The sequence below is a fragment of the Micromys minutus genome, assembly GCF_963924665.1.
Source record: "Micromys minutus genome assembly, chromosome: 23".
NCBI lineage: Eukaryota > Metazoa > Chordata > Mammalia > Rodentia > Muridae > Micromys > Micromys minutus.
The window spans coordinates 31,356,178-31,379,208 of NC_137958.1; the positions used below are offsets into that span (position 1 = coordinate 31,356,178).

Consider the following 23,031-nt stretch of genomic DNA (forward strand, 5'->3'; position numbering starts at 1 on the left):
TCTGCTCAGAATTTCCCAAGCAGTCTCAGTGTTTTAACAAATGTCTTTTTAAGGATGTAAACCTAGAGATGTGGTTGGAGATTAAGATTTGATTAACAGTCAAGCAGACAATATTTTTTCTTTCTTAATGCATACAAAATTCTTTCCTGTGAAGGACAGCCATACTTCACATTTTAGAGACATTTTGAGTGACTTTCTGAGCCTTTCTCTTCCGTAGTCTAGAGAGTTCCAGATTTGTTGAGAACAGTACATGGACAGCTTTTCACGACTAAGAGCGGGTCTTACTTAAGTCCAGTATGAAGAACTTCAGTATTTCTCTAGCCTGTTGAGTGCAGGAGACTGGGGGAGGAGAAGATCAGAAACTTTGCGACATTTCACAATGAGGGTTTTTATTTGTTTGCTTGCCTTTAGTTTTTGCTTTTTTTGCTTATGTATCTAACTCATTACTGCATTAACTCTTTAAAACCCGACGTCATCTACTTTATGATGGACATATCTCAAAGTAGAGCTGGAGGCCAGATGGGTCCTTGGACTTCAGGGTATTTACTTCCTTTACCCCACCAGGTCCTTGCACTGCCCACATGCCTGTGCATATCTCGTGGATGCACAGGTATGCAGGGCTGCATCAGGCTCCGGAGTTATGACAGGAATCTGCTAGGGTAGAGGTCGGCTGCCTGTGTGGCCTCACTTTGTATTTCAACATTGTGACTTTTCATTTTTATTGTTATTACTATTTTTGTAACATGAATTCTGAGATTTTTCTGAACTAGAAACTTATTCCTGCTCTTTCCCCAGAGCCTGCTTCCTTTTCTGCGCCAGTGCACTTCTGCCAAGTTTCGGTTCTTTTGGTACAGACCCACTTCAGTGTGAAACGTGATACGGGAGTGGTAGTGGGCTCTGCACAGACCAAATCTGCCTCATGCTCACCTTGCGGAACAGGGTACTGGGCGCCTGTTTATGAGGCCTGACGCTTTGCCACTTATTAATATTTTGAGAACAAGAGACATATTACTGAACTACACATTCAGTAAATCTTTCCTAATGCCAGAAGACTAAGCAAAAACCTGGCAGTCCTAGTATTTGCTGTTGTAAATTTTAGCCATTTTTCTTTTCTCTGGGGGAAAAAAGGCTGGATTGCACTGGAGACTTCTCTGTGTTCATTTTCCAGAGTGGAAACTGAAGGGTGGTCATTTAAGTTGTGTTTACAATCTGATGATAGTTGAGAATGAATGTATATATTGGAAATGTCTATACGTCTGCCTGTAACTTATGACCTCTTACATTGCATTTCTTAAGTACAGTGTTCTTTCTGTAACTTTATTAACACTCTGTGCTTGGATCAGTGTTCATCTGACAGTTACAAATCAAATTAATATTTCTTACATCATTTAGTTTATAGTTCAGTCATTTTGACTTTTAAGTTAAATTATTGCAATCTTAGACCAAAACAAATTATTTTAACATTGCTACTTAAAACTAGTAAAATTGTAAAAGGCTCTTGAATGCTCTGTTCAGCAAAGGATAAAAGATGGGCTGGTTGATCCAGTGTGGAAACAAAGTCAAGGGCCTCAGAAATTGTGAGCATTTTGATTTCTGGTTAGCTCCTTTATTGACTGTGGTGCATGAAAATAATTGAGTTTCCAACGTCTTGCACAATTCTTTCTTTAGTGCTGTAGCTTTCAAGGTTTACACAATTTAACAGAGAATCGTTGCTTCATGGACTTTAAGGATTTTGGACAATTGTTCAACAAATGAATAAAAGGGGGTTGTCTGCATATTGTGAACTATACTCTAGTGAAGGCTAGTGGGTCCCCACCAGAGACCAAAAGTGTTTGGGGTACAGGTGATGTTCCAAGGTGGGGTTACATGGTGAGGCCCTGCCATAGGGAGAAAGCATTGTAGTAGTCGTGTCTGGGTTCCACTAAAGAACTTTGTCCTGGATTTCTGTGGTTAGGATCACCTCCTTTAAAATGACTTATCCTTATGTGATCATTCCTGTCTTTCCCCCAGCTTCAGGAGGGCCCTGTTAGAGCAGAGACCATGCCCTTCCACTTTCCTACTCTAATAAGCCTCTCACTACTTTCATGACAGGTAAGCTTGTGTGAAGACATCTGCCATCCTTTCACTGGGGTTAAAATGTACTTCCCACTCCCCACCTCATGAAGACTTTTAAATACCACAGTAGTTTATATCACACTAGGAAAGGAGCTAATGCCAAACTCGGCTTGCAAGAGGCACAACACGGGACTACCTATCTTGTATTTCTATGTAGCAGAAGGGTGAGTTCTCCCACTACCCTGCTGTTCATGCTGGACAGTGTTTACCCTGAGATCTTAAAGACCACAGGCCTAAGCTGTAAGAATGTCCACAAGTTGGATTTAGCAGCTGGGCCTCTATGGATTGTGCTGACAATGAAGAATTCTCTTTTAGAATCTTTGTTTGATAGGAGTAACTTGCACCCGGAAATTATATAAGAAGAAAATGATCGCATTTATACAGCTGTTCTAATTCATTTATAAACATGAGAGGTTAGATAAAATTGAGGAGGACCATCACCATTTAACAAGGGTATTTAAGATGTTTCCGGAAGATAGAAGTCAAATGATTCTAAAAGAAACTTCTGTATGTTGGATGCATATTGCCCTTTCATAAACTGGGATAGTTAAAAATTACCAAATATCATTTGGGTTGACTAAAGCCTCTTTTTGCAGAGCTGGTGATAAAGAACATCTCACTTTGGAGGACAGGCATTAGGAGGGTTGATGTCACTTGCTTCACACTAAGCCCCTAGTGGTACCTTGGGGGAAAAGGTAATTAGGGAAGGTTGGGCCTAGTTTTCACATGATTTCTTGATTTCTTTGAGTCATGGCCCTGCCTGTGTCTAGTTCTCAAACAGACCTTGTAAATCTATGCTTTCTTCCAAAATGTCTCATCTCGAGGACAAAGGGAGGGGATGGTCTCAAGACAGGAAGTCTGTTTCACCATTCGGTCCTGAAAGGCACACTGAGTATACTGGCCGGTTTTGTTTGCTTTAGTCTCAAACAGTTAAAGTCCTGTGAAATTTAGCCTTGATCCAAATCACTGGGGGACGGGAGGGATAACACCAAAGATAACATATATTAATACCTTGAAGAGTAAACTAAAGAAGCTGGAGTGACCAGTTAGAGGAAAAGGAAAAAGGCCTGCACAGTAAACTGCCCCCTGGAGAGTAACTCAGAGCTTCTCACCCCAACGTAAGTTGTCTTCTGGGATGTCGGTTACGTAAAACTCTCATGTGTAAGCACCTGAATCTGGATCCTCAGAGTAGGGGGCAGAAGAAGGTCCATGCTTCCCTGCTCCGACCCACTCCCCACCCAACCCCCAGACCATTAGGGATCCAGCAATCTGCAGGACAATGTGCAAGCAGTAAGAGAAAACGCCACAAGTTCTCAGTTACTTGCATGCCACTTGTGTAGGTGTCAGAGCTGAGTGTGTGAATTTATCCCCCACCTGACACACACATATACACCTTAAGCACATGGCACAAAAATATACACTCCCTGGACTACAGTGATGTTAGTTAGGACCCTGGCCTGTAAGCATTGTTGCTGCTTTTTGCGTTGCATATGCATTGAATGGCTCATAGATTTTAAGAGATTTTTTTTTAATGTAAGTATTCTACTAACTGCACTTATGCTTCTAAATGTTTATATATTTTGGTAAAAATTCATTTATTATATCTTTGGTATTGTATTTTAGTGAGGTACATTTTCCTCAGATGTTTGATTAATGCTTTGATGTCAAGATTGCACATTTTTTAGTTAGAACTCAGAAGATATCATGCAGCTTTGAGCGTTTTCAACTGCAGGTCGCCCACAGTTTTCTTGACTAGATTGCACTGTGTGTTCTTGTGTATCAGCTCGCACCTCTAAAATGGGGTAGATCTTCAGTAGCCGTGATGTTTCTGTCGCTGACTACTGGCTCTCTGGTGGCAATATTTCTGTCGTGTGACCACTATTGACTTCCTCAACCATCTGCTTGTAACGACATTCTGGTTGCCACCGAAAATAACACAATGGGTTCTGAGTGTATGTTGTTGGAAGCTGTGTATATCATTCCCTTCAGCTGTTTTATGCACTCACACAAGTTTCTTGTTAAAGATTTAAGCATTCGGCTATGAAATAACAAGTGGCCAGAAATACCCTAAATTTGCCTTTACAAAAGAAAAGGCAGGAAGTGACGCTGAAGCTCGATAACTGTTTTCAACAACATCAGGACCAGTGAGTAACAAACAGCTCTCAACGCGCATACTCGGACTCTCCTCAGTATTATTTAATGTCACAACTACTGCTTTTGTGTTCTTTAATGCTGTTTTGATGAAACCACTTGGACATCTGCAATAGATCACTGACAAGACCAGGCAGCTGAAAAGAACAAGGAGAATAAAGTTCTGTTCTACTGTAAGATTTGATTTATGTTCATCTTCCCTTATATACTACTAAAGGGGAAGTGGTTAAAAAGCATTTATGTCTGGTGAGTAGGCATAGCACAGTACCTGAACTTTTTAATTTGTACATTTTGCTGTCTGGTCATTTGCATGGGAGAAACATGCCACATCTGATGTGTTCTCTGGCGCTTGATTAGTGTGTGCTGTTCCCAAAGCCATTCCTTACTTTTCAGTTTTCAGAGGCATTCAAAGCAAACTCTGCCGTCAGTGGCCCATTGTTTTATGACCATCTAAAAATACCTGTGATTAAACTTAACTCGTTAGTGTAAATAAACCTCCTGCCAATGACTATTATTGTTGATAGATAATGAATGCAATAAAAGGAAATACAGAGGTCTCTCGGAGTCCATGTTTGCTTCTCTGCTCTTTCTTTTTCCTCTTCCATTTCCACCTTCAACTAAGACTGGGTAAACCTGAACTACCTGTCAAAACATCTCTCCCCGTCAAGATCACAGTGCACATTTTTCATGGAAATGAAACTAAAAATAAGTTCTAACCCTGGCAAAGTGTAAATTGGCAGCTAGAATTACACTTGAAAGCACAATTATAGAACTGGGCATGAAGCTAAAGAGCAGGGCCTCCGGCTGGAGCCCACTGGTTTCTGCTTCCCTGGTCCCTCTGTCACAGCCTTACCATCAAGTTCCCAATATTCATCAGCAAGAAAAAGATGGATGACAAATCCATTAAGCAGTCAGCCTCACACAAGGAGCAGGCTGAGAAGGAATCGGGTCCAGTCTAGAGCACTGGGTTATTGCCAGCCATTTTCATGATGTCCAAGACTAAGAAAGCAAGAGTAAAATGAGCTAGCACTATTCACTGCACTGCTCACTTGGCCTCATGGAGTAAGGAACTCTAGCCCGTTCCCCTCGGTTTTGGAAATTGTTAAACATCCCATAACTTCTTTAGACAGTCTTGGATGCAGGCCCCCAGGATGTGAGTGATGGAGATCTTGGGGTAAATGAACACTCACAGGTACCTGTGTCATGTGCTGAGCTGTCTGAAATCACTTCAACTGCACTGTGAGGAAAGCAGTTCTCTTATAAAAATCATTTTTATTTAGTATTATTTTGGCTGTCTCGAGATGAGCTCTTACTTCCTATATTATCTTGGCTTGGGAATTCACGACCCCACTGCCTTAACTTCCTATGACTAGAATATATCACGATTCATGGCTCCGAAAACTGTTCTTGTTTTATATTTTCAGTCTATGGTCTTAAATGATAAACAGCCTTCAGTTTCTCATCAAAACATGCTTCACACCTTTTACCCCCCCCCCCCAAAGCCACCACCTGATAAATGCTATGGCAGGTATCTTAGAAATACTTCATCTCCAAAGTGGCTGCCTTAATGATCACAAGAAATAATGCAGCACTGGGGTTCTGTCTTCAAAACAGACAAACAATGGTACTTGAACATCTCTTGTTGCATAACCAGAATAAGAAACAAGATTTTCTTCTTAGTCACATCTCTCAGAAAATAGCCAAGGGTTGTTGGGCTTTCTGGGTTTTCTTTGTGTTTGTTTGTTTGTTTGTTTGTTTTTTGTTTTTTTAACTTTTTATCTTCCTCTCCCCACTTTCTTGGTCTTCACAGCAAGCTAGAGCAGTGTAAGTAAAGCCAAACAAAACAAAACAGAAACAAATGCAAAACTCATCTCTGCAGCAGCTGATCAGTGTGGGCTTGGGGAGGGGGCACTCAGGACTGAGTCCTTCGGTTATAGAACACTCCTGAACCTAGCCGCTAAGAAGGAAGCAAATCCTTTCTTTCTTTGGGCCAATATAAATAGAGCTTGGACAACAGGAATCATGTTTGGGTGTGATAACCTTCCCAAAGAACATAAGATTCTCTTACAAGCTGTAATTATGGGCAGATTGAAAAGACCCGGTTGGAAAACAATGCACCAAAGCACTGTTCCTCCAGGAGAGAGCGGAACTTTGGTTCTGTTTCCTGAGGAAGTTGCAGAGAAAGGGGAAACCAGATTTCTGGCAGCGCTGGTCCATCCATTGGCTTCATGAAGTGTTGAGAGTAGTCTTCATGATAATACTTTTCAACACTGGAAGTCCCTATGTGACCTAATAATCTCCAAAATTGACTGACCACACTCTCTCCTTAAGGAAAGACAGCAATGCAGAAAGACACTCACATCATTTCAGGGGTTGTTTGTTATGGGGGAAGTGTGTTTGGAGTTGCATAGAAGGTATTGCTGATTTTTCCCAATGCTATCACAGCCTGCCTGAGATAACTATAAGAAAAACTCATTCTGGCTCATTTTGGGGTCTCAGCCAACATTCTGGTTCTTCTATTCCTGGGCTTTCAATGAGACAGCAACTCAACCCTAGTGTCTGGTGGAAGCTCACCACAGAGCCAATAGGAGGCAGAGGGGAACAAAGAACTGAGGACCAGATGTACCCCAAGAATGCATGCCTCTAAGTGACAAACTTCCATCAGTGAGCTCCTACCTACTAGAGTCCCCAATACTGTCCCCAGATGAGGACCAAACATTTAGCATATAAACCTGTAGGAACATTAGATATTCGTATCAGAATACAAGTTAGGTGGGACTTGAGAAATGTACCCATCTGGGTGAGAGATTTCTTTTTATTGATAGTGGTGTCTTTAAGTAGTCCAAAAAACTAACATTCAAGAAAACATTGCTAGTTAGGATCTATTACCAGGAAACCTTCTCATACCTCCTTATGTCTGAGATTAAGGGCAACATGCATTGGTCAGCGGAAGATCACCATGGTAGGCACCTTACAATATGGCAAAGGGTTGCAATGATGGCCTCGCTTCCAATGACATGGGTCCGGCCATCTTGTCACAGTTCACAATAAAGAGCTTTGTGGTACACTGTGCCAATCAGGAGCTTTCCTTTGTACACAGAGGCGACTGTCGTACCTTGCAAGACCGTGCCATTCTCTGCATAAACTACAGTTACTTTGGGGTCATCTGATAAAATGTTCTGAATCCGAAGCACCTGTCGTAGAAACAATATGAGGTGAATATTTTGTTAAGTCACTTAAGCCAACTTTAAACTTGGAGATATTTCTCCCCCAGACACATCTCATCTAATTTCATCAACTGCGTTCTGTTCTAAAATTATTTTTAAGAAGCTGTTTCCTCATTTGTGATTGATCAGGTTTTGATCATGTGATCCTTGACAATCACTAGCATTGCGCATATGAGCACATGTTGGTGAGGCGGGGCGTATAAACCAGCACCACAGCCTGGATGTGAGACATTAGGGCACACTAAGGAACAGAGGAAATGGAATGCAAACATTGAATTTCTGTTTGGGGAGTCATGGTTTGATTGTTCAGTTGGTTGATTACACTGAGACACTCTTTGTACATATCTGAGGCTGGCTTTGAAGCTGCACTTCCCCTACCTCAGACTCTTAAGTATTGGGTTACACGTGTGTGTGCGCATGGCTATGCCTCAAAATATCTTGTTTTACAATGTAGACAAAAGTGAAAGCTGACCCAAGAAGCCATCTCTCTGTGGCATACTTACCCACTCTTGTGTTGAAGGTCCTACCTCTTAAGTAGAAAGGATTTTTAAGTTTAATTTCCTTCACTTTACCGAGAAATTTTATCGCATCATTACTGATCATGTATTCCATATTAAATTTGCCATATGGCATAGCTAGTACCTGGTACTTTTAGGTAACAAAAACCTAATATGAAGAACGTATTGCTGAGGCAGGGGATGTGGGGGTGTCCCCATTTATAGTTGTGTCTTCACTGCAGACTTAGACAGGTGAGACCGAATTACTTCTCAGTTCTTTGTATATTTGACAAAGATACAGTGCTGTGACTTGAGGAAAAAAGAACCATCATTACATAGCAGTGTGGCACTATGGGGAAGCCAGGGTCTGGGCATAAAAGGATCAGTGAGAGAGTCCAAGTGGCTTGGAACATAGCTAGCTCCACAGACAACATGTTACTTACAAAGAAATAGGTAAGGATGTACCACAGTTTAATAAGCCTCTCTTGTTCATAAGAACTAAATCTCCTATGGTCGGTGTATTAAAATTATTGTATTCTATTTCCCTTACCAAATTCATCATCAGTATGGGAGCAATTCTTTTTCCCACCAAAACAACAAAGCAAATCCTTGCTAGAGCAAAGGACCCAAGTTCACTAGATAAACTAGCAAGCAAGAACAATTAGAATTGAGCATTCTGCTCAGCTCTTTTATATGCTGAGCACTCCACAGCATTTCTTCAATTCTATTAAATATACAGTTGAGCAAGCCCAAAAGCAAAAAAAAAAAAAAACCTTAGCAAAAGGCACAAAAGATTGGCATTAAGCACATAATTTCCTGTAAATTTAGAGATAACACAATTGGGAGTCATTCATATTAGATGTTTTTTTTTTCAATCCCAAGATAAAGGAAGTGTGTGTGTGTTGTCTGTCTGTCTTTGTGTCTGTCTACCCCACTATTGTAAGACTGATTTAAAACCAAGCTTTAAGAATACATATTCATTCAATAAAATAATAATGAAGTTACACCAGGTTGTTGAATGGGACAACAGGTATACCTACTACACACTAGAAATTCAAAATAGGTGCGGTGAGATCTAGTGGGTAAAGGGTCTCACTGCAAAGCCTGATAACCCAAGTCCAATTCCCAGGATCCACACAGTAGGAGAGAACCAATCCTCCCGCCCCCAAGTTGTCCTGTGAACTCCACATATGTGTCATGGCATGCACTTGTATGTGCACATACACACAGATACACAAACACACAAATAAATGGAATAAAAAGTCAAAATAGGGATCACTGGATAGGTTATTCGAAAGTGCTGATGGCAAATGAGCTTCCCATTTTTATTATTTGCACTGTAAATAAATTCAAAAAAGCCTGCCTAATAAAGACAGTGGACAAAGCACGATCTTGGAGTCCTATAATCACGGTAGGAGAAGCCTGACTGGGAATGTTTAGATAGGATGGCCATATGCTGGTCCTCTGTACTGCCTTATACAGTCAGCCTTCTCCATCGGTTCCACGTCTGCAGATCTAGGTGACCTCAGATGGAAATAGGCATGTGTATATATGTGTATGTGTGATATCCATACATGTGTATACCTAGTATACACTTTCATTTTCTATCACTATGCCTTAAATAAGGCAGGATAGCTATTACTATAACATTCACAGTGAGAGCGGTATTATAAGTGATATGAAGAGGTTTAAATATGCAGAAGTGGTCAAGGAGACCTTTCTGTCAGTGGGAGCACTTGCCTTGCAAGTGTGACTCCTTGAGTGCAGATCCCTAGTACCACAAGAAGAGCTGGGCATGGAGACTTGATCTTGTAATCCCAGCATTGGGGAAGTGGAGTCAGGCAGATCCTTGGCTTATCTCTAGCCTATTGGCAAACCTGGGGTTCGGGGAGAAGCCCTGTGTCAGACAGTGAAGTGAAGAAGCAACTGGGAAGATAGGAAACATTGATTTCTGGCCTCCTCCTATATGTGCACATATACAGAGGCCCACAATCTCACACATATGCACAGACACAAAGTATGCACAAAGGTGGGTGTGCATGGATCATGTTAGAATACCATTTCACATACGGAACTTGAGTACCCCTGGGTTTTATAGCCACGGGAACTATAGAAGCAGCTATGTAGAGAGGCTGTAGTAATGCCCCGGATGGAGAAGAGATGTGAGGGGGGCAGGAAGGTGATACAGAAAAATGGATAGCAAATGGATGCCGCCCATCAATGTGACACCGCAGTATCGTTTAAACTACTGTGAATTCCTAAGTTGGAGGAACTCACTGTTGACAAAAGGATGTGGCACCACCCATTGCTGGGGGTCCTAACCAGCCTTCGGGCCTGCACTCCCCAGGCTCTGACTTGTACCAAAGCCTGCTTGACGGGGCCTCTCCAGCTCAGCTTCCTGCATGCTGGAAAGGCCTGAGGAGATGAAGTAGATCCTAAACCCCAGCCTTTTATTTTTTTTTTCCACCTACAAATGACTCCTGACTGGCTGAACTCTCAGCTCTACTTTCAAACACTCCTGCATTTTTGTTTGTCAGTGCATTTTGTTTTGTTTCTGTGCTTTGTCCCAGTGTTACACACATGCTAGGTAAGGTGTACTCCCAACACACTATTCATTTCCTTCTTCTATACCATTCTTTACACAAGCTCTCGAACACACACACACACACATACCTTTGTTACGGTGTCAGCTCCTGTTGGTGTCCTTATACAAAAGTGTCCACAACTTTGTAAACCACCTCTCCCCAAGGTAACCAACAATAAAGGCCCATCTGTGCCCTTACTGGACTCTCACCAGAACACCCCCGCTGACCTTTTGGCTTCTGTACACCTGGATCATCTGTGACATACCCTCTCCTATTTGTGAAAACCAGGGAGAATGGTGTTTTCAATTGAAACCCGGTGGGTAGGGTCAGCTTGAGTCCACGTCACCTTGTAAACTGACCTCTGAGCCGGGAGGCTTCTCCGAGTCATAAAAGAAGATTCTTATTCCATTGGGGTGGCATCCAACCCAGAGGTCCCCTGTCACAGGATCCACAGAGATGTTATCCACAAGGGTGTCAAAGCTGAGGACCTGCCCAGGTAGGAAAGAAGTAGGGTGAGCATAAGACGAGCTGCCCAGAGACACTTCAGGAGACGGCCCTGCTCTAGGCCACAGGACTACAATTCAGCCCATTTCAGCTTCACTGCAGGGGTGGATCTGGCCTTCTGACCATTCTGTAGGGTTCAAAGACTCACTGAGTGTAGGGGATGGTTTGCAAAACAACGGCTAGCTTTTAAGAGTTAAGTGAAATCATCCGTACATGAATCTAAGAACCAAAAATTTATTTACGTGTAGCGTTAATCCATTCTTTACAGAGAAGCATGTGCTTGGGATATGGTTATCAATATTCCAAAAACTAGACAAGAAATGTAGATTCATTTCTGAGGAGGAACGTGGAGGACTTGGAACTTTCTTTATGGCTGGTCGTAGGCTGTGTAGGCAGGAAAATAATGATCACCTAGGGTCTAATTCTTGCCTCCAAGTTGAGGGAAAGTTTCTGGTTTTGCTTCCTGATGTTGTTCAACTCCCTGTTCCTTTGCTGTTACTTCTCTAAATACAAGCAGCAAGCGTACGGTGGCTGCACAGATTGCTGCTGTGGCTTTGTGCCAGCGTTGTAAATAATAGCAACAATCCCTAATTCCACCAATCATCATCCTGGCTGCCTTCTACCGGGAAGAAATCCCATCTATTTGTTTACCTCTAATTCTCACCAGAGAAACAATATCTTCTGTGCACTTCTGAGGCCAGCGATCTCAGTACCCAGGGACCCGGGAAATAACTGGTCGTGGCTCTCTGGAAAGGTCTGAGCGTGGGTAGGCAACTGTAATGTGCTGCCACTGCCCTCTGCTTCCTGCTCAAAATGAGAACTGTCCCCGCATGTCCACGAAGGGATTAGAGGGTTCGGCCAACATGGCGGAGCTTCACACTCACTGTCAAGGGAAACTGTCAGCCTGCAGCCTAACAGGCTGCATTAGCCATAGGAGGTGGCTGAACAAGCAGCTGCAGGTCAGATTCTACTCCTGACTCTTCCCAGCCCCCAAGAGCCATCTACCCAGTGTCCGCTCTTTACTTATGGGTGAACATTAGTTTCTTTCAGTGTGGGAAAGGTGTTATCTAGTGTTCCCCCGTTAACACAGAGCAGGGAAGGCTGATGAGAACCCCCATGTGCGTGAGAGGAGCACGGGGAACCCTCAGAGCCCATCCACTGTGCACATGATTCTCATCTACTCTGCCAAGCACTCAACTTAGCACCTGGGGTGGGCAGAGCACTGGACAGACGGAGCTTCGCCAAAGACTGGCCGCCATCCAGCAGACAGCCTGATGTAGGTCCTCAAATGCACTCCTGCCCTGTAAATACCCAATGCCTAGCCAGGTGAACAAAATGAAATGAAATGAAATATAAAGTGAAACAAACATAAAATAAAAACCATTACAATGAGCATCGGCATACCATCTCACAGCTGAACAAACACACATATGTAAAAGAACGTTCCAAAGAGAATGCATTTTCTACATCTTTCCACTGTATATACTAGTGGTATGTTTTTCACTATTAGTGGGAATGCTATCTGGGTTCCATGTTAGATGCCTGGACAAAGTAACACATGGGGAAGTTAGAAAACCTAGGATCTCAACAAGTCAACTCAACACAAAGTAAATCTGTGTTGTAAATAGTATTTAAAAGCAGGAAGAAAGGAATTCTCTAATTTGAGAAGGTATGAAGCAATTTTTCACTATTTGCTTAGGAGCCATCAGTGTTGTTGTACGTTTCTTGTTCACTTTTACTCTGTGGCAGAACGGAGAACAGCAAGCCAGGCATCTCACCCAGGCAACTCTGAGACTTTCTGCTCTAGACAACTGTAAGATGATTTCCCCCAGGTCTCTACCTTAACCCTGATACTTTTCCCACCCTCACCCACCCCTCTTCTCTCTCTCTTTCTCTCCGACCCTCCCTCCCTCTTTCTCTTTCCCCTCTCTGTCTTCCTCCCTCCTTTCTCCCTCCCTCCTTTCTCCCTCCCTTTTCCTTCTCTCCCTCCCCCTCTCATTATTATATGTATTTTTTATTATTTTGTGGAAGATACTCAAGTCTAAATAAGACCCTAGATGGGGTGTTGATAAGGTAACTCATCAGCAAAGTGCTTGTCACGTTCCCCAATGGGGCCAGGATGCGATCCCAGAACTTCCTAAAACAAATGCCCTAAATAAGGAACTGTTTGTTGTTTGTTTGTTTTTTTGTTTATGTTGACGTCTGGATATTTTGAGAACTCAAGCTGACTGAAATGTGGCCGAGTCTCAGAGTCTTGGAGAAGAGGTGAATTCCTTTCACTGTGGTAATATACAGGTGACATCACCACAACCATTTCTATGTGGACAGCGGAGCAGCATCAGGTACAGGCGCATGTTTATGCGACTGCCCCCGACAGCCAGCCATCTCTAGAGCTTTCAACCAGCCCAAGAGAGACTCTGCAACTGTTATGTGACCATTCCTCATTCCCATCATTTTGTTATTCCAGTAAATTTAAAATATTTTAATTATTCTATGGCGGGGATAATATCTTGCTATATAACTCATGATAGCCTCTGACTCAGAATTTCCCTGTCAGCCTTCTGAACACAGGGATTACAGGTATGAACTACCATGGATGGCTCTAGGTCCTTCAATAAGTGAATTCCTGATATCTGTCCTTTTTCTCTGGCGTATTTCACTTAGCATAATGTCTTAAGTTCATCCATCCTTGGTAAAACTGAATAATGTCCCATTGTATGACCACACTTGGGACAGCACATGTACCATTCACCTTCATCACAGGTTTGATAATTAACTTCAATAAATTGCTCAAATCTCTTGGTATTCCAGAGCATTCCTGGACTGATAGGAATTCACATGATTCCTCCAAAGGATGAATGTCACTGCATTTGGCAGGGTGGCTTCTGCTAGGTTGGTTGTCATGATGAGAAATAACCATGTTCTGTTACCAAACATGAAAGCCAGATCTAATCCCTGCCACTACAGGAGCAAAGCCTTTGAATTCCGTTTTGAGTGTATATTGAATTGAGTTTTATTGCAACATTCCTTAACTTTCACTTTCCAGTTGTACCTACTGTTATAAGCTTGGTCTCTTGTTATTCCCTAAGCCAGTTGGAGTGTGTGAACTCTTGTTTCTCTGCAGCTAATATTAAACTAGCTCTGCTGATGATTTTTAATGCCAAACATGATGTTAGATTTGATATTTCCTGGGACATGGTGACAGAAACAGACAATTGCCAATGACATTGTTTCTTGCCGTGGGCATGGGTGTTGGCAGCATGGTGGCTTGTGACAGGGGCCACTTTATAATGTTCTATTTGCATAAGTCTTCTTTCTTCCCCTTTATGAAATTACACTTTCTGACCAAAACTTTTAGCCTAGACCAGAATTAGAAGAGGGAAAAGGTGAAGACCTGATAGGTAGTGAGTCCTATCATAGTAATTAAATAAATGTTTGCTAAATGATTGCTAGATGTTAGGCATTCTTCTACTAATGAACAGAAAAAAAATCTGTCCTGGTGGATCCTATAGATAGTAAAGAAATGTAAAATGAATAGAATGGTGGTAATAGCTGCTGAAAGCAAGGATTACAACATTGAGGAGTCAAAACCTATGGAGAGGTGAGGCTGGTGTGCAAGCTGTTAGTAGTTTGGGAGTTTGGGTTAGGGATGGATTAGTAGGAAGTGAAAGATGAGAGAGCACAGATACCTGGAAGACAAGGGCCAAGGGTTTGCTGCTGGGTCCCTGGGAATATCTCAAAAAAGGAGAGGTGGCCATACGGGCAGATCTGGGAGCAGCCATTGTGAGCATGTGGCTATTGTATAGGGAAACTGTGAGATATGAGGGGGTCTATTTCTATCACCATAAATGGGGAGGGAGGGAGAAGGGAGGGGGAAGAGGGGAAGGAGGGAGGGAGACAAAGAGACAAGGGGGAGAAAGAGAGAGATGGAAAGGAAGAGAGAGAGAGGAGAGAGAGGGAAGGGAAAGAGGGAGGGAAGGGAAAGGGAGGGAGGGAAGGAGGAAGAGAGAAGGGAGGGAGGGAAGGAGACAAAGAGGGGAAAGAAAGAGAAAGAGGGAGAGAGAGAGAGGATCGGAGAGAAAGAGAGAGAGAAGAGGGGTGGGTGAGGGTGGGAAGGAGTAGCAGGGTTGAGGTAGAGACCTGGGAAAAATCATCTTAAAGTTGTCTAGAGCAGAAAGTCTCAGAGTTGCCTGGGTGAGATGCCTGGCTTACTGTTCTCTGTTCTGCCACAGAGTAAAAGTGAACAAGAAATGTACAACAACACTGATGGCTCCTAAGCAAATAGTGAAAAATTGCTTCACACCTTCTCAAATTAGAGAATTCCTTTCTTCCTGCTTTTAATTTCACAAATCAATTAGAATCTAATTATCACTCGGTAAACTTACAGTGTTAATAATCCTACCTTCAATGGCGATAAAGTCCAATTAGCATGCTTTTCATACACGTGAATCTTGTGAGCCAGCAATTCAGCTATATAGACATACCTTCAAAGAAGAAAGAACTCCGTCAAGGTGCTTGAAGCAATGCCAGAATATGAGTTGGGAAAACTTGTCTTGGAGTGGAACTTTGCTTAGAAACTAAAAAATGGAATTTATCTCAAGGCAAACTCAGTTCTGAAAGAGCTCTTTGAGTACATAGGGCACAATGTGTTTACTCACAGGAAAGGCTTTACCCAAGGATATAGGTACTCATACTTGATCAGCAGGGAAGGACCTCAATGTTAATACCAGTTCTTAATATTTGCATTGTAAAATGACAAATCCCTCTGAGTTGTCTACCCAGTGGCAAGTTCTAGCTTCGGGGAGCATCGGGAAATTTTTTTTTTAATGACAGTCCTCTGTTTCAGGCCAGAGAAAGTATAAGAAAAGACAAATGTTTATTCCCTATGGAAAGAAGTCTTCCTTCCTTTCTATTCTGAGCCTGATCCTAACATGGGTAAGGAACATGATCAAAGGGTAGTAACACCATACACCATAAAGATTCCTGCTGAAACTTAGCACAGTATACTCTAAAACAATGAGACAAGTAGTGTGTTACTATTGTCTGTGGGGATGAGAGAAAATATGAACAACAAAAAACTTCCGACATTACTTTTACTCTGTTCCTGATGGTCGGAAATTCTTGTTCAGGTAAGATGTGGAACTGGTATGTATGGATAATGGATAGATTTTATAAGAACTTTGATGCTACCCAAAGTGTGGTGTCCAGACCAACAGTGATCTGTGAACTGTTGGTTGCAAAAATAACGAGATAGTAGACTGCATCACTGACAGTTACATTGACTCTTTCACACAATAAGAATGATGGACTGAAGGAGACTGGTTCCCCCAGGCCAATATATTTGAATGTTTATTCTGTAGTTGGTGGAACTGTTTGGGAAGGATTAGGAGGTGTGTTGTAGGCAGAATGTCACTGGGGGGTGGGTTTTCAGGTTTAAAAATCCAGTGGCATTCTGAGTTAGCACCTATTCCCACTTCAACATGTAAGCTCTCTGCTACTTCTCCAACAGCATACCGGCCTGCCTATTGCTCATCACAGACACACCCTTCTGAACTGTGATCCCACAATTAAAGGCTTTGTTTTATAAGCATCCTTGATTGAACTCTCTACAGCCATAGAAAGGAATCTAAGAATAAGAGTTTCTGATTAAGGAGGGAACCAGGGTCTTGCTTTACATTCTGGTACAAGAAACTTTTTATATTACAGACCCAGCTACACACTATATTCACTTAGAGAATTTTTAGATGTCAGTAGTGTTTGCATCTTCTACAATTCCATCTTACTTAACACAACACAACACCACACATAGTTATATGACATAGGCAAGAACTGTGCTCTAAAGCTATACATGGAGACGCCAAGCAAATCCATTTTAGAAAGCACACATACTTGCCATCAAGGGAAATTCCAATGCCATTAGCGAAATCAAATCCTTCTGCTACCACCTGGACTCTATCTGGACTGTAGTAAACTACATTTGACCATGACAGACCCAAGTACATTTCCCAGGACCGTAAGTATGGGTCAGCAAAATAGTGATCGTTTGTGGCATAAAAGCTCTCAGGTCCAACAGCAGCTATGTCGTTGATACTGCAATTAAAAAATACACATGATTATACATAGAAAGGTAACAGTTTAAAGCAAAAGAAAAAAAAAAACCCAAAAAAACTATGCACTGGGATTTACTGAAACCTAGTCTTAAAATCAAAAGATGGGATGAAATCTTCAGAGCATCAGGGATAGCCCAGTATCACTATGACATCAGTCCTAGCCAATCTCCAAAGATAATAAGATGATTATTAGCACTGAAACATGAAAGGTATAGAGCTGTAGTGTAAACATAGTGTTGTGGCATGTGTGTGTGTGTGTGTGTGTGTGTGTGTGTGTGTGTGTGTGAACATTATCAGAGCAAGATGAATCAGCACACGTGGCACTGTCTGCTGTCAATCAACCTCATTAAAACACAGAGTGAAAAACATTGACCAGCTACCACTGTGGTTTAAGTATTATTAGCTGTGTGATCTAGGGGTGGATCAATCCTTTCACATGTTGGGGGCCCCAGTGTCCTTCTCAGTGACGGAAGGATCATGGTCTCTTCTAGCATTTGCCATAAAGTTTTGTGCCTCTTAACCGAAGGAACCTGTGAGCAGGAATGTTCCGAAACGGGAGTCTGGCTCTTTTCTTTCTGATTGGCATTCTCTCGGTGCTACTGAAAATGTAAGATATATGACTCTATTTTTCAGCTTTAATAGGTACAGTAGCAAACACATAAGTGACTCATTCCTTGCTGATTGAGGTGACGGAAGGTCCCGGGGGGCATGGACTGAGAGAAAATTATCCTTGCTCTACTGCAGAAGCGTATCGTGGCAAAGGCATCGGCTGTGACGCAGCCAAGCTCAGAAGCGAGTGAGATAGAGCTCAGAGCCTCAGTTTCTCATGTGTAAAAAGAGCTCAAACGATTTTCCTCTCAGAGTTGCATGGCTCATTAGAAAAGCCTACGGCCCAGAATGTCAACTATGGAATCACTGTGGGAATTACAATGAGCCAATGCTGTCAGCTTTGCAGGAAGCCAGACACGAAGTCCTCCATCACCTGCAGCTACTATTACTGCAGTCGGGGGAAATGTCCATGGAGTTAACTGACGAGGTGCTTTGACCTCCCGTTCTAAAGCAGATTGTAGGAATTAGTATGCTATTCTCTGTGGGAAAGGAGAAGACTGGAGTGGTGTGAAGCTTTGAGATTTGATATACTGTTTGAATCTGAGTCTGCCTGCTATTTTCACAACGTGGGGCCACAGCATGTCACCCGGCTTTGAGCAACTTCCTGAAACTCAGAGTTCTTTCTGTAGCTTGGCATGCTGGGTAAAGATTAAATGGAACCGTGAATGTAAAAGCCTTGCCATAATGTCTCGTATGCATAACAGACCAATAACAATAGCCGTGATGCTGTTATTAACATGATTAGCTTATGACAGATCTAGTAGTTCAAAGATGAATACCATAAACAACCCTATAGTATGAAGTTGACAAATGCACGTACTAATCAATCCTTGTGTGCAGAGAGCCAGAGTCTAGTTAACTGTGGTGCTCTGGTTACTTGTGGTGCTCTATCCTGCCAAGTCAGAAGATTTTCACAACTGGCTCAGAAAAAAAAAATGCATTCTTGTTCTATAAAACTGGAAACACTTGAGGTGCCCAATATTAAATAGTAACTAAAAGAAAAATAATAATTTTTGTAATTTCTTGGGACTACGAGTACCAGCTCTGGCTTCAAGTTAATCCTGGCTACATTAATGGCTGACATTGTCATCTCAGACAATGGCACAGAGAGGCCAGGTCTTAAAAACAAAGCACATGTGGCATAATACTCATGCCAACTTAAGGATCTGCTCCCAGTCAGTAAAGCACATCTTTAAGGCAGTCTGCGTAGCACCCGACTGTAGCTGAGACCCCTTGCACTCTTATTGTCCACTAGATGCCAAGGCTTTGCCAATAGACAGCAACAAGTACAGATCTAAATCTGTAGAAAGCACGGTGGATAAATGCCGTTCTTAATACAGGAAGATTTTGGGCTTCTAGAAAACCATATTAAAAATTATAAGTTATTTGGGGAGATAATATTAGATTGCCTTAAATCCTTCACTGGCCCCATAGACTACTTCTTCATAGACAAAATGAAAAGGTTAATAATGTTGGAGGTTGGTCTGGTGATGTGTATACAAATGCTTAATTCTGATCCCCACGATCTGGTTGCCTTCAGACAAGCAAATGCTCATGTGCAATAGCCTGTGTTGTATAAACCATACTCCCTAATTTAAATCTATTGGTTAAATAAAAGTGGTGACAGCCAATTACTGGGGAGAATAGAGGTTGACCGGACTTCAGTCACCAGACTGCAGGGTCACAGATAGGGACCATGATGAGAAAAAGAAGAAGGGGAGAGAAGAGGAGGCAGGAGGAGCAGGGGAAGGAGAAAGAGCAGGAGGAAGAGAAGGAAAGGCAGAGAAATCAGGAGGTCTCCATTAGATGTGATTGTCTAGGAGCATGTGGCTGAGTGAAATACCCCCTGAGGATGGACTGATGGAGCAGAAACAACCCAGGCGAGATGCAAACAGCAAGTGCATGAGTTGCTCAGCTGGGAATTAGCCAATAAAGCATAGAGAAAAAACATTTGGGGGTAATTCGCCCAGCATTTGTGCTAAGATGATTAAATAAATTCATAGGAATCTGCCTCGCCTAGCCAAGTCATATTAAAAAACTATAGAGTTAATTAAGATTGGCCTTGTAAAGACTTTTGAGGGGGGTGGCTTGAATAGAGATCCTTAGGATAGGAGGTTGGCTGCAGTGTCCACCCAGAATAAGGAATATGCAGGAAGAAAGGCATGAGCCCACTTTTAGTGTCCCAGGGTTTCAAATCATTCTGAAGAAGACAATACAGAAGAGTTGAATTTTCCCTGGTCCAGAAGAAAAACTAACCATGGATAAGCCATCTTCTGCAGTTAAGGGAATTGTACATACAAGACACCTCAGTACCTAGGCAGAAGTTCGTGGGTGATGGTTTTCAGATGCAGAAGTGATCTTTCCTCTTCTTGAAATTTAAACACCTCCACAGAGGATGAGGAGTCCGGATGGTTCACCACCAGTAGGTACACAGCGTTATCTGAGAGATGAACAACAAATCTGGAGGCATTAACAAAGCGCTCAGCTGTCAGGTCTACCCCACCCGAAGCAATTTCCACCCACCTCAAACGAGTACTTAGGATGTCAGGTGGATGGAAGATTTTTATCTTTGTACAGAAAAATCACTCATGATTGCTCCTAAGAAAAGTGGCTAAAGGAGAAGCTAGTGACAAGCTCTAAAGACTCACAACTTCACAGGAGAAAACAAGACAAAACAAAACCTGAACTTTAGAGTGAGCATCACTAGCACCAAAACTCCAGACAGCTTTTGAAGCTTTGATAGTTCAAATAATCATTCCAGGATACCAAGCTGGGTTAAAGGACCGAAGGTGTGGGAGCTGGACCACATGCTGTGCTTGTGTGTGATTTACACAGTGCATGGTGAACTTGCCTGCAGTGGAAGATGACACATGCCTCAGTAAGGATGTAACAGAGAGGGGGGAGGGGGAGAGGGAGAGGGACAGAGACAGAGACACAGAGACAGAAAGATGCAGAGACAGACACAGAGATTAAAAGGAGAGGAGAAGTAAGTTATCAAAAGGTGCTCTAAGTGGTCAAGAAGGTTCGAGACAACTCTTGAAACCTTTGACATTATCAATTTGGTTTCTAAAAAAACTGGTACACTGTTAAGCAGATGTGAACAGAAAAACCAGCTAAGACACATGTATTTTTAATTCATGTTAGATTTAAGTACTGCAGAGAGATATTATAATATGATGAAGAGTCAGTGGATAATTTAGGGTCTTCGTGATATTCAGGGACCTTCTTTCCAACAAGATGAAATTAGAGCAGAGACTTTCACAAATCAAGAGTAAGCCATGCGTTTATCTGGACAAATAAGATGGCATGTTGAGGGAAGAGAATCTACAAAAGCCCTGAGGCATGAGGTTCCTTAATAGTGAAGTTGTGATTAAAGCCGAGAGAAGAAAAAGTGGGGTGCTGAAGCAGCAGAGGGAGAGGACCATAAGAGCTCTTTCTGGGGATAAGGGTAAGATCTAGGTTTAATCATTTGGGACCATGAGCAAGAAATGGCATGCCCCGAGGCTGCAGCAGAAATTCTAGCTTAGAAAGGGTAGAATGTGTGTTATCAGAATAATATTAACCAAAAAAAAAAAAAAAAAAAAGACAAAAAGGGACAGGAAGGATCAAAAGCCCTTGAGGGAATAATCCCCAGACAAAAGTGGAGATTAAAACTAGAATTCATATTGTATACAGGAGATTCTACTTCTAGAAGTTGATCCTCAAAAATGTGTATAGAAGATCCACATGTAAGAGTTTCACCCTGTAAAGCACAAAAGCACATGGTTTGCAAAGAGCAAAAAAAAAAAAAAAAACAAAACAAAACAAAAAAACACCTCTTTCTTATAGTCAGGCAATGTCAATGCTCCACGGGTCTCACACAACCGACCCCGACCCCCAAGAACCCCAAAAGTGGGTCTAAATTCACAGACACTAAAAGGAACCCAGGGCAGAGTGTTAAAAGTGGTAGCTACCTACAAAAAAAAGTCTGCTAATAGTGCACAAAACACTATGATTCTTTCCACTTAAAATATTTTGAGAAGAAAATACAGTGACAAAGACTGGCTGAGCATATAGAAAGATCATTGGCAAGTATATAAATGTATGTCTGAACATAAAACTGGTGTTTGACATTTTAAGATGAAAGTGATCAGAGGAGAGGAACACAAAGTACCTACAAAGAACCCTCAGAAAATAATATTAACAGCCTATATTTGGGGGTATTCTCCTAGAACATAGCACGGACAGTGGCTCTAGTTTGAAAGATGTGAAAGAGAGAAGTAAGGAAAAAGGCAGGAAACGTGGAGCTGAGGTATGAGGGACTGACTGCTCAAAGAATTTCAGTGATGGAGGAGGGGGAGCTGGTGAAGAGAACGGAAGCTGTATGCAGAAGCAGGAGTAGCATGGGGAATGATGCTCTTGAAGGAGAAAATGGGTAGTAGAAAAAAGAGAAAGGGGAGAAGAAAGAAAGGAAGGGGAAAGAGGAAGAAGGGGCCCTGAATGGGGATGATGAGGGTCAATGATCAAGTCTTAACTCTTGTCCCAGCCACACTCGAGTCAGCAGAAGTCAGTTCTCTGGGGTCGAAGCCCATACACTGGGGTTTTTACATTTCCAGCTGTTTCTGTGTGCAACTAACTGGGTTGGAGAATTATTATAGAGCAAAGGAAATGGCACCGAACGTAAACGAAAAATGACAACGGATAGGTGCATCGTGGGTGGGAACAGGTAGCTTAAAACATCCACATGAAATGAGCATCTCAATAGTGAGCACCCAGCCACTCAATAGTTTATGCACCAAGAGGGCCGTGCAGGGAAGCACCGTGTCTACAAGAGCTGGAACTGCAAATGCATGCATCTTCTTCCAAGAGTTTCACATGGGAACCCTAGTATAACTAAAGCTGGACACATAGCTATTTTGTGGCCATAATTTGAATATCATTTTATAAATGGCTGGCTTTACAAGTCTCAAATAGTTAGCATTTTTCCGCATTGAAATGATTTTTTACATTGCTTACTTAACATGGATGCTGTGGTAGATTGAATATACTTGGCCCGTAGGAAGTGGTACTGTTGGGAGGTGTGGCCTTGTTAGAGGAAGTTTGTCACTGTGGGGTGCGCTTTAAGGTCATGTATATGTGTATGTGTGTATGTATATGTGTATGTGCGTATGTATATGTGTATGTGTATGTATATGTGTATGTATATGTGTATGTGTATGTGTATATGTATATGTGTATTGTTTATGTATATGTG

At 42.2% G+C, this 23,031-nt stretch overlaps 1 protein-coding gene across 1 annotated transcript in view; it reads right to left on the bottom strand.

Annotated features, from left to right (window-relative positions):
- Positions 1-7,063: 7,063 nt before the first annotated feature.
- Positions 7,064-23,031, bottom strand: part of PON1 (paraoxonase 1) — a 27,476-nt gene continuing 11,508 nt past the window's right edge. The window contains exons 5-9 of the mRNA XM_080936057.1: positions 20,112-20,238; positions 16,969-17,169; positions 15,482-15,563; positions 10,935-11,063; positions 7,064-7,460 (exon numbers count right to left, since the gene is read on the bottom strand). Coding sequence (XP_080792183.1) covers positions 7,302-7,460; positions 10,935-11,063; positions 15,482-15,563; positions 16,969-17,169; positions 20,112-20,238 — 698 coding nt within the window. The 3' untranslated portion in view covers positions 7,064-7,301. The remainder of the gene's footprint in view (positions 7,461-10,934; positions 11,064-15,481; positions 15,564-16,968; positions 17,170-20,111; positions 20,239-23,031) is intronic.